This window comes from Triturus cristatus, chromosome 3_2 (assembly GCF_964204655.1).
Source record: "Triturus cristatus chromosome 3_2, aTriCri1.1, whole genome shotgun sequence".
Classification (NCBI taxonomy): domain Eukaryota; kingdom Metazoa; phylum Chordata; class Amphibia; order Caudata; family Salamandridae; genus Triturus; species Triturus cristatus.
In genome coordinates, this window is record NC_140584.1 from 971,740,302 (window position 1) to 971,752,505 (window position 12,204).

At 44.6% G+C, this 12,204-nt stretch overlaps 1 protein-coding gene across 12 annotated transcripts in view; it reads right to left on the reverse strand.

The window, feature by feature from the left end:
• The window catches only part of NF1 (neurofibromin 1), a 1,956,660-nt gene that overhangs the window by 1,321,461 nt on the left and 622,995 nt on the right, over positions 1 to 12,204 (reverse strand). For 8 of the 12 annotated variants that reach the window (XM_085649550.1, XM_085649547.1, XM_085649544.1 and 5 more), the window contains exon 13: positions 8,322 to 8,483. In XM_085649550.1, coding sequence (XP_085505676.1) covers positions 8,322 to 8,483 — 162 coding nt within the window. The remainder of the gene's footprint in view (positions 1 to 8,321; positions 8,484 to 12,204) is intronic. The other 4 variants (XM_085649546.1, XM_085649551.1, XM_085649548.1 and 1 more) reach the window with 1 other exon arrangement.

Sequence of the window (12,204 nt, forward strand, 5' to 3'; positions counted from 1 at the left end):
TGTCGGTGTGGGAGGGGGTATAGTACTCACGACCCTCTGCGCCGGAGTGATGTCCTCCACATCCGTGTCGTCGGCTTCGGAAGCACTGACGAGGTCTTCTTAGGTGTGCTGCTGTCCCGGAGCTTCGACGTCGTCCACGAAGATGTCAACTGGAGCGGAGGTCGAGGAGTGCGCCATGTTGCGTCTGGCCCTTCGATCTCGAATAGTCTTTTTCGATCTGAAAGACTTGCAGGCGGGACAGTCTCGAGCCTCGTGTTCAGGGGAGAGGCAGAGGTTGCACACCTCATGAAGATCGGTGTGGGGGAATTTGGGCCCACATCGAGGGCACTTCTTGAATGGAGTTCTTTCCATCAGCCGAGACCGGAGCTTGGATAGGCCCGAAGGCCGCTGTCGACGACTGGAATCGAAGAAGTGTCGAAGAGAAGGTGATTGAGGAGATATGGATCTGAACAATACAGATGAGCGAGGATTCTGCGTCGATCGTTGAACTGGAAAAGTTCGGAACCGGAGCGCGAAGTATTACATCCGCTCCCGATGGCGGAAAAAAACAATCTGAGGATGGAGCCGAAGCCCATGCACAATAAGAACCAAGGGAGGAGTCACCGACCTCGTGACTTCCAAAGACTTTCCAAGAGGAAAAACAAACTGCAAACATCCGGGCCCAACACCAGATGGCGATCTATGCAAAAGTGTGTAATCTGCAGCTCATATGCCTCGAACATAGGTCTTTGTGATAAAGCTACATTTTGTTTATTTCTTTGTTTACAAAGGGTTTGTTGTTGTTGACTTGTTTGACAAGATACCTTTATTAGTAAGCATTATGGCTAGCCGTAGAATGACTGCTCAGCAGGTGGTTGGTATGTTTCTTGAATCTTCCTCTGAGCAGGATTATGAGACTGACAGTGCGTCTGAGGCAGAGGAGGGAGGGGAAGATTCAGGCAGTGAGTTTTCTCTCCACATGGAATCATCGGATGATGAAGCTACTCTCGGTGCGGATGAAGTGCCTGTTTTAGAGGAGGAAACTGCTGTGCCGATGGTGCAAGAGGCATCTGGATTGCAGCCTGAGGCTGCTAGGCTTGCTACTGGAAGTGCTGGACTCTGGGTTGATCCACACATGGTGCAGCCGGTGTTGCCTGCATTTAGTGGTGATGCAGGGTGTAGAGTGGATTGTGAACATTTTTTGCCTATACAGTTTTTAGGTCTCGGCTGCGAAAGGCTGCGCTTGCGCAGTCTCGCTCCGAGATTTAATGAGTTGGAGTGACTTTGAGAAGAGGGGCTTGCACCCGCCCCTCTTCTCTCCTGTTCTCCATTGGCTGGCCTCTTAAATGCTGGCCAGCCACTGGAGAAGAGGTCCAGTCACTCCGTTGAAGCCCCGTCCTTTTCGGATCGGGGGGCGTGTTTTTTGCGAGAAGTCTCAGGGAGGAGACAACAGCAAAACACGCCCCCAAATCCGAAAAGGACGTGGCGTTTCTCCGAGGCATTTTCTGCTGTGCCTCGGAGAAAGGCGGTGGTGTCCCGGCGTTGCTCCCTCACCTGATCTCCTCTTCATTGCAGCGTCGGCGGATGTATGTTAAATTGTTGCACATAGTAACAGACACCTTGCTCGTTGAACCGGTCTCTCTCGCCTTTGCCGCACTGGGTGATCCGGGTCAAACGAGTATATATCTCGGATGCGTTGTTTCCCATCTCGGCCTAAATAAGAGCACACTGATGCAGAACAATATAGACGTGGACCTAGTTGTGGCTCTTGGCAACACTTGAATCCAGCTCAGATGTTTGCTTTTAAAATGACGTCCTTCCGGCAGTTCTTTACATCACATTCTTGGTATAATCGCTATTGTACGAACCTACATTTACGCAGAAGCAACCCTTCGCCATTCATGAAAGCTATAGACTTGTTTAAAGTCTCTCAGTGGCTTTATACTAGTATCGCACCCTCCCCTCCGACTAGCTCTGCTGTTCACCAGCTGCCATGAGAACGGCGCTATCTAGATCAGACTATGGGCGCCTCAAGTGCGCCCCTGCCCTCTGAGAGGATTAGCAGTCCCGGCTCTCCGCCTCCGGCACAGAGTGCCGGACGGCAAGTAACTGTCCCGCCGCACAATGACACGAAGAGCAGCACTTACTGTGATGGCCTGCAGCCGCTCCCGCAGCAGGTCCGCCTCCTCCATCACGGGGCTCGGCAGCCGGGCGCGCCGGGGTGGTTCACAGCGACAGAGGCTGGGGGTCCCTCAGCCGGCGATGAAGTTCAGTCCCGTGGGCTCCCCGGACAGAGTGACTGAGGGACGGCAGAGAGGAGGCGAGGAGCGCGTGCTGCGTCTGAGCTGCTCTGTCCAGGCAGGCACAGGAGCAGGCAGTGCTGAGGAGGCAGCAGGCACGCTCAGCGCTGGCACGGCTGACACGCCTTACACGCCTTAACAGGGAGAGGCGAGCCTCGCTCACACGCTGCCAGCTCGGTGCCACAGTCCCAAACTACACTTGTCAACAGGGGACTTTGTTTTCACTCTTACGACCTAACACGTGAACGAATCAGACCCTCCAGGGACTTCTGACCTGCTTGTGAGGCAGATCTTCTCTCATCCACGGCGGGTTCTGGTCACGAGACGGCAACAATTAAAGTTACTGGAGGTGAGCAGAAAGGGGAGGTTAAAATAAGAACATTAAAATGGATGAGGGCTGCAAAAAGCTCTAGTCGGGGACCAGGTGGTGGGTAGTCGGCAGCTGAATGGGTAATAGCAGTTGTTGCCGGCTGACTGAGTCAGGTAGTAGTCTAGGTCAAGGCGTAGGTTGACTGGTGGAGAAGGGAAATGGAGCTGTAGACAGAGTAGGAGACCAGAAAGGAGCTGCAAACTGGTAGGGAGGAGCGGACGCTGTAGTGAGAGTCCGCATAGGGAGCTGCAGACCTGGTCAGGGAAATGAGTAGCTATAGATGTGGTCGGGAGACAGGAGAAATGTAGTCTGGTTTACGGCATTAGGATTGTAATTTTGTGGAGCTGCAGACTGGGCCTGGGCCATCAACTGTCTGGGAACCAGTGCTTAATTTCAGCTGGGGGTTGAAGGTGGGGCTGACAGGAACTCATTTTTTTGGGACTGGCACTTATTTTTCTTCATGAGACTTTCACTCAGAGCCAGAGAAAAAAGCATTTACAATGCAATGGTCTCGGTTTTGGTAAAGTTAGAGCTATTGGCATTGCTCATGACAATGCCGTTTCTTTAAATGTTTTAAAAACAGAAACATAAAGAAAAATAATGTCATGAGCAATGCCAATAGCTCTAACTTTACCAATGCCGAGACCATTGCATTGTAAATGCTTGTTTCAGTTTATGGATGATGTATTTTTGGATGAGATTGTTGAGCAGACTAATTTGTATGCTGAACAGTTTTTGAGGGACAACAGTGCCACACTTAGGCCAAACTCTAGAGCTACCCGTGGACTCCCACAAATCTGGAAGAGATGAAGAAGTTTTTGGGTTTGACTTTATTGATGGGTTTGATAAGGAAGCCGTCCATGGCTTCATATTGGTCTACCAGTCCCTTGATGGCAACGGCCATATTTACTGCAATTCTGACTCGGGCAGTACATTCCTAGCAAGAGGGCACGTTATGGAATTAAGCTGCATATGTTGTCTGAGAGTAGGACAGGATATATTTTTAATTTCTGTGTGTACACTGGTAGGGATTCCACTATTGACCCCCCGGGTTGTCTGTCCACTTTTGGAGTTTGGGAGAATTATTATTTTTTTGTTTGAAAAGAGGGATCTTGCTAGAGGACTGTTTAATAGAGGCCACCATTTGTACCTTGATAACTTCTACACTGCTGTGCAAATGTTTGAGGAATTTTTCAAAGTGGACACTTTAGCTTGTGGCACAATCCGCTCTAACCGTAAAGGTTATCCAAACGACCTTGTTTGCAAAAAACTTCAGAGGGGACAGTGCAGTTCCTTGCGTAGTGATGAACTACTAGCTGTGAAATTTGTGGACAGGAGGGATGTGTACATGGTGACTACCATCCATGATGAGAGTAATTCACCTGTGGCTGTTTGGGGTCAGATTGCTGAAGTGCGCAAACCTGTGTGCATTTTAGACTACAATAAGCACATTAGTGGTGTTGATAGAGTAGATTAGAGGTTGGAACCTTACACTGCTATTCGTAAGGCTTACATTTGGTATAAGAAGTTGGCCATCCATCTCTTCAATTTAGCAACTTTCAATGCTTTTGTTGTGTTCAAGGAGTTTTCTCCTGCATCAAAGTTGACTTTTGTTAAGTTTCAGGAGTCTGTGATAGGCAGCCTTGTTGTTGTGGAACAGGCAAGTGTTCCTAGAGTTGAAGTGGTGGAGGATGTGGCTAGATTGAAAGATCGCCACTTTCCGGATTTAATTCCTCCCACGCCCCAAAAAAACAATCACTGTAAGAGATGCAGAGTCTGCTTGCGATGAGGTGTGCGGAAGGAGAGTCGTATGCACTGTGCCAATTGTCCTTCTAATCCTGGGCTGTGTGCCCCCACATGTTTCAGATTGTATCACATTCAAAATAGTTTTTGGGAGCAACCATGAGTCTAATAGTGTACTGCCTGGTCTGTATGGTTTTATATAGTTGTTCATTTTAACGTTTGGCAATAGAATGATGTCTTTAGTTACTGCTGCTGTTTTTGTAGTTATAGTTTTGTATTTAGTTGCAATTTGTGTTTTCTTTCTTGTTTAAAAAAAATGATGACGGTGCGCGCGGACTGGCGCTTGGCTGGCGGTGTGCGTGGACTGGAGCTTGGCTGGCGGTGTGCGTGGACTGGCGCTTGGCTGGCGGTGTGCGTGGACTGGCGGTCTGCTTGGACTTGCGCTTGGCTGGCGGTGTGCGTGGATTGGCGCTTGGCTGGCGTGCGTGGATTGGCCCTTGGCTGGCGGTGTGCATGGACAGGTGCTTGGCTGGCAGTGTGCATGGACAGACGCTTGTCTGGGAGTGTGTGAGTAGTGACTTGCTGCTGGTCACTACACACACTGCTAGCCAAACGCCACTCCATGCAATCTGTGAGCTGGTGTGGTTGCTTTGTCATGAATGTGGGCGTGTGAAAGTGATGGGCCCTTGAATGGTGCTGTCTGCTGGTGTGAGAGTTGTAATGTGCTGGGCCCGCGGCTGGCGGTGTGAATGGTTTTGTATGTGTCACATGTATGAAAGGTGTCTGAATGGCCTGTAAAGAGGTTGGTGCCTTGTCGTGGCTTTACAGCTCACGAGCTGCTAGTCAATGGTTCAGTTTCTCGTCCTTTCAATTATTAACAGTGCATTTCTTTTTTTTTAAATCTCTGGGTAATACAACTATATATACTGAACCATCACTCACCCTCGTGCCAAATCCAACCAGTATGTGTGTGTGTTTGAGGAATAGGTGGTTGTGTAGAAAACATTTTTTCAGTTTTTGTCAAGCAGGATGTACCTTGTCCCTTTTGGTGAATGTTGTAATGTGTTGGTTTTGTGCCTGGTGGTGTGAATTGTCTTGTGTGTATCATGTATGAAAGGTGTGGGAATGTCCTGTAAAGCGGTTGGTGCCTTGACGTGGCATTACAGCTCACGAGCTGCGAGTCATTGGTTCAGCTTTTGTCTTTTCAATTATTGACAGTGCATTTCATTTTTGTGAAATCTCTTGTTTATAAAATTTTATATACTGAACGTGTGTGTGTGTGTGTGTGTGTGTGTGTGTGTGCGTGTGTGCGTGTGTGTGTGCGTGTGTGTGTGTGTGCGTGCGCGTGCGTGCGTGTGCGTGTGTGTGTGTGTGTGCGCGCGCTCTTGAGGAATAGATGGCTGTGCAGTAATCTTTGTCTTTTTTGTCTCTCTGCCAAGGTGTACATTTCATCGAAGAATAACCTACAAACTGTAGATTTTGTTGTAAACTAAACACTCATGGGAGTACATGGTGATGTCTCTCTTGTGGATCCCAACAAGTTATCTTACCCACAATGTCCTGCAAACCTCAAAATGTGACAGACATTTTCCTTGCATTATTGTGCTCAAATTTTCACGCTGCATAAAGTAACACCAAATTTCCAACCCCCCAGCAATTCTCCAAGTATCCCAACAGAAATGGTACCTCACTTGTATGGGTGGGTCAAGGACCAGCGGCAGGCAAGGGCCCAAAACCTATTGAGGCGACATCAAAATTACCTATCGCAAACCAACCTGGTTTTGCCAGGGGGGTCCCATGAGTTTTTGGCCCAGGGCTCGACGGCCATCTAGGGAAACCTAGCAAACCCACACATTTCTGAAAACTAGACACCCGGGGGAGTCCAATGAGGTATGGCTTGCGTGGATCCCCAACATTTTCCTACCCAGAATGCCATGTAAACCTCAAATTTAGCTGAAAAAAACAAATTTTCCACATATTTTGGCACAAATGTCCTACCCCACAGTGTTCCCCTGAGTCTCCCGAGTAAAATGATACCTCACTTGTGTGGGTGGTGCAAGGGCCTGTGACTGGGAAGAGCCCAAAACCTAGGGAATAAGGGTATAGAACCGAGAATTAGAAGTGCTAAATTTCTTTCACAAATACGTTTTTAGCCAATTCTGCATTGGACAGCAACAGGACTAGGTACTAGGTTGTACTATGATATACAAGCATATTGTTGATTTGGGATTAGGGGAAGGCACAAAAAATAGCAGTGGAAACACCATCAATAATTTGAAGTGGAGAAGCAATTATTTTTTGGATTAGGAACGCCAACTATGGAAGTTTTTGGCTCTGCCGGGGAAGCATGCTAGGTACAGTTAGCATCGGTCAGAACAGAGGTGCATTTTTGATTTAGGGGAAGGAGAAAAGACACACGGTATATCTGAATGGAGTGACATGAAATGGGGAGCAGGACACGAGAGATCATATTATTGATTCAATGCATTGTCCCAGTCTGCACCACGTTACAAACGTAGGTTTGTGCCATGTGTAGACTGGGAGACCGTGCACCACATCACAGCAAAATGTTCTGTTCCCAGTGCAGGACTGGGAACGGAACATTACTGAAAGATAGGACAGCTGTTGGAAGCTGAGAGTTTGCCTTTCAACGTGCAGTCAGACTCAGTTTGCATTTCAAATGCCGGTGCAATGAGTGATAGCATCCATTTGAAGGGAATGCCTCAAGAGACCTGGGGATACCCTTTACCTACGTTCTACAAGTGTGCACTGGCTGTGAACCAGCTCAAAGTGGCACACAATCAGTGTGTGTCCTGACAGGCTTTCTACATCAGCACCTGTAATACACCACAGGCGCATGCAACAGACTCACTCATTCGCATGGAGCCACTTTCGATTTGGGGCATTGGTAGAAACTCAAACATGTTTTTGATGAGAGACGGCCATTAAGATGGATTTTTTTGTGGAGAAGATGATGCATTATCAGCAAAGTTTTCTACTGACTAGGGACAATCTTCTACCTTTCAAATACAAAAAGTGCAGAAAGTCAAGGCTTTCACAGTATCTGTTTACCTAAAGCAAAAGACTGATGCACCCCAAGCCTAACAATAAATCAAGAACAGGCATATCATACCATCCAAGTTGTTCCGAGATCAATTAAAAGCACAGAATTGTGCTCCCAAAATTACACAGTGGTATTCAACTCCATCATAATTTATAGTTCTGAGGCCTCTATCACATATATATGCACCACGTTCCAAAAAAAGACAATCTTACTGCAAGGGTGAAAAATGGAGTAGGTTTTTAATCACAGTCAAAGGCTAAATATATTAGTATGAAGTTTACACCTATGCAAAATGTGTATGTGTGCTCCATCAGCTAATGTGACCAATTGACAACCAGAGAGAACTTGTCACATTTCGGATGAAAACTCTACTTGCTACCTTGACCTGTTATGACCAAAAAGCTTTTAGGGGTGTATTCCTGCTGAAGCAAGAGCTGGGACATTTTAAGTAATCTATACATTTTTAAATTATAGTTAAAATTATATTTTAGAAATACATTTAAAGTGACCTTGAGTTGACAGCAGTCAAAATTAAACTAAACTATATGCACAGTCTTCATCAGAAATTATTACAATGCTTGCCTTCTGCAGCATCTATATGAAGAGCTATGTTCTGACTACTTGCTGGTCACAAGAAGCCGATTTTATTAATTGCAAGAAGGGACATGAACATTTTGCTTTCATCATAAATTAAATCAGTGCATGTTAAGGACACATTATGGGTTTTCAAGTTGTAATTCTTAAGGACATGTAGTCAAGTAAATAGAAATAGATGCGGCATGTGGAAAAAAAAAACGCCAGTGTGAGAACCAAAGGGGACATTCAAACAGAAAAAAAATATATATATATATGTTCAAGTACTTACATAGAGCAGGAGCTTTGGGTCTCCGTGAATGAGCTTCACCATGGACAACAGCAAGTATTTGTAGCTTCTTGTTTCCAGATCTGTTGGCTTTTCTCCTTTAAATTTAAGACTCGTTGTCATTTTCTCCTTAAAAGTAAGACTCTGAGGAAAAATCCCAGCACTCTGTCAGTACAAGGAATTATATAAATGAAACCATTATTAAGGGACAGCAATGCAATTTAAAACAGCTTTTCAAGTTAAACTTTTGTCATTATTTTCAAAAGTAAATTTATCATCAAAACTATAATATGCAATTCACTGAAAAATGCAATTCGTTCAAAGTAATTAACTGAAAAATGTCATGCATTACATTGTATAAAAAAAATCAGCACATGTAATTTTATTGAGATGTCGAGTTTTTGTAGAACCTCCATTCATAATGGAGTTTTAAGCTTAAAAACGTTCTACAACAAGAAACAGATTTATCTTCAAAACGTCAATAAAAATCCACCAGATATTTTAAATTGTTTACAAGAAACTAGAATATTGTCTAGCGGAAACATTACACAGTACTGATGGCAAAACCTGGACCAAAAAAAGGAATAATATTCAGTAAGGTCAGATCACTCAGCCTGCATAATAGAGGCACTCTCATTACAATATGCATATTACGTCATGTCAAGAATGGTCATTCAACACTGGAATAAAATACATTCTGCCTGTTTATAGAACTCTAAGTTTTAGGCAAATATCTTTATTGCTTTCAAGCACTTGTTAACTAAGGGTTTATCAATCTATCAAAATAGACTCAGAGTAACAGGATTACTTACCTGTAAACAATTTGGTGAGACGCTGCGTAATTTACAGCATCAAAGTCAAGAATTTATTCAAACCTAACCAACTTGCTTGAGTGCAACATCTGATGGCTTTTCAAAACAAAATGAGAGGCAGTTAATGACACTTTGACATGAACTTTGGTCATTCAGTGTTGCTTTAACTAAAACAGGTTTCTCTCTGAAGGCCAATGTCTACATTATGGCATTTGTGTTTTCAGAAACATACAGGTTCTCAATTTCCTGATAAAAACAATTGGGGGTGCCGGAAATAGGGAATTTTGGGGAGGTCAACATACCGCTGGGAATAAATTTAAGAAACGCTAATGTGAGCTATCGCTCTTCTTCACCTACATTTTCAAACAAAATATTTTTGGAAGTCGGAGCTGACTTAGCGATGTCCACATTGAGGTTTCGGAGTAGCTGGCCAGATCTTCATCTGCAGTTTAAAAAAAAATCAAAACATCTCTGCACCAGTCCAGATACCATTCCATAAAAAACAAAGTTGTTAACGTCGCCTTTCTTAGTCTTTACTGATTGCACACAAGTACAATGCTAATGAGCATGGTCTCAAAGAAAACACAATTGGCCTTCAAGCTGCATCCAGTCTGAATTTATTACAGATGTGACCACTACTTCTGAAAGCGCAGGAATAATCTGAATTGTCTCCTTGGAAGGGGGGAGCTTACTTAGGGCTTCAAGTTCAGGTCAACACGAGTCCCTCTCACCAAGCCAATAGCCAACAGCTAAATGTTTGATCCCACTTGTACATTACGTTAATCCAAGCTCTAGTTGTCAGATGTTTCAGCGCACCTGTATCTAGAATAGGTTTATTAGGTAAAATCTACTTTAAAAAAATTACTGAAAAACATTTCTTTCAATATAGTAGTTGTATGTCATAATGGATTTATACCGCGCTCAAATGCTCAGGAGTGTCCTGGTGCGCACAGTTACCAAAACCTGATGGAGCAGAGAATTAAATCGGCTGATTAAAAAGAAAAAAGTTTTAAGTGATTTTTTGAAAAGTCTGAAGTCCTGGATAGACCGTAATTCCAAAGGAAGGGAATTCCATGCTGTGGCAGCTTTAACAGAAAGGGCCTGACCCCCCAGCCGCATCCTGCGGAATCGGGGAATCGCCATCAGTCATTGGGTGGCCGAGCGCAGAGATCGACTGGGGACATAAAAAGCAAAACGCTTCCAGATATACATTGGTCCAAGACCGTGCAGGGCTCTATGGGTCAAGGTAAGAGCCTTAAATTGCACTCTGTGGGCCACAGGAAGCCAATGCAGATCTCGTAAATGCTGTCTCACGCTTGATCTTCCTGATATGTTAAACAGACGTCTAGCCGCGGCATTCTGTATGGTCTGTAATCTTTTTAGCAAATTTCCCGGGATGCCAATGTACAGAGCATTCAAAGAAAGGGGCACTCCTCTCATGCTCCACACTGACGTACTGCAGAAAATAGGAACTGCTCCCTTCAATTATGTCCATTTCATCCAAGTACTCCACAGTAAAGCAATATGACAAATATTTATTCCGATCCCTTGTTGCTCCAATATACTTTTTTTCTTCTTTCATCACACCGGAGACAGTCTGATTGAATCTGTAGTCTTTATTTGAACACTTCTAATACCAGCTGCATGTCACTCCAGACTTTTTACAACGGTACATGCAGATTAATCGCTATATGAGGTAGACACATCGTTTAGGTACCCAATGCATTTTGAGCCTCCTTAGGCTCTTCGTCAGGGGTTTCTACAACAAATAAAATAAACAGCTTAGCTGACCCAGTCATTGTGAAAAGTGCCTAAAATCCTAAACTATGAATTAACCGTAACCCACAATCTCATTACATACCATACCCCTCCCCTCACCCAATGAGATTCCTGTTCTGCTGATAAATTAAACCACCCTACTCCAACCCTTCGTTCACTCAAAACATGTTCCCAATACCTTAATTCGTAATGCCACCCATTTCACCAAAAACTTATACCTCTAATCATAATCCTCCCTTGTTCCCTCTTCCCCCACCTACACCCTCTCCCTCACTGTTAGTTCTTAAACCATATCCCTCGCTGTTAGTTCTTAAACAGACCACAACTTCCAAACTAACCTCCTCGTGCTGCTCTCCATATACACGCTGCTTCCTCTCTATTCCTGGCTGTTAGTTCATGAATACAGCTGCTTTCACTCTCATGCGTTTGAATGGTCCTAATACGCGTTCTTAACTACCAGCACGTGCCTGCCTCCCCCTATAGCTGCACTCGATTTTAAACCAACTACAAACTGGAAACTATCTACCATGGTGCACCTCTCACCCTCGCTGCACAACCGGCAATCCATCCCCCAACAAGTCGAGCATATTTGAATGAAGGAATTCAGATAAAATGCACAGTGGATATGCACAGACTGCGTTATTGTGATTATTTCTGATAACTGCTCACATGTGTCTAGGCGTGCGCAATATTAATGCCCTTATAATATTTGGGTTGTGCGACACTTAGTGCGCTGATGAAATAACTTCTGAGAATTCGACAGAACCATTCATAAAAATGTTTTATAGATAGGCTGCTATGGCAGCTAGATGGAGCCTAATAGATGTATATGCTAGGTTACACTGTTGTAGATACAAGAGGTAGCAGATAATGTTCTGAATAGAAGCATCTAATGGATTAATTTTGTTGTTTGTGCAATACATGGCAAATCGCTTCAATTTTGCTGCACAGCATGCTCTGGTAGTAGGGCGTCTAGCTTCTTTAATGATATTCATACGGTCTGGCGGAAGATTTAGGTAGCCAAACTAAGACCTCAGGTGCCAGATCACAAGGTTTAGTTGATTGGGATCTGGATGTCTTATCTCTCCATGGTTCTGAGTGAGAAGCTTGGGTGAGAGACGTACTTTTTGATGAGGTACTACTGATGGTTCTAATAGAGTTGTGAACCATGGTTGTCTGGCCCATGTTGGAGCAACTAGGATCATTGAGAGGGAATGCTGTTTAAGTTTCCGAACCACTAACGGAATGAGTGGGAGAGGCGGAAAAGCGTAAGCAAATTTGCCTGACCAATTCCT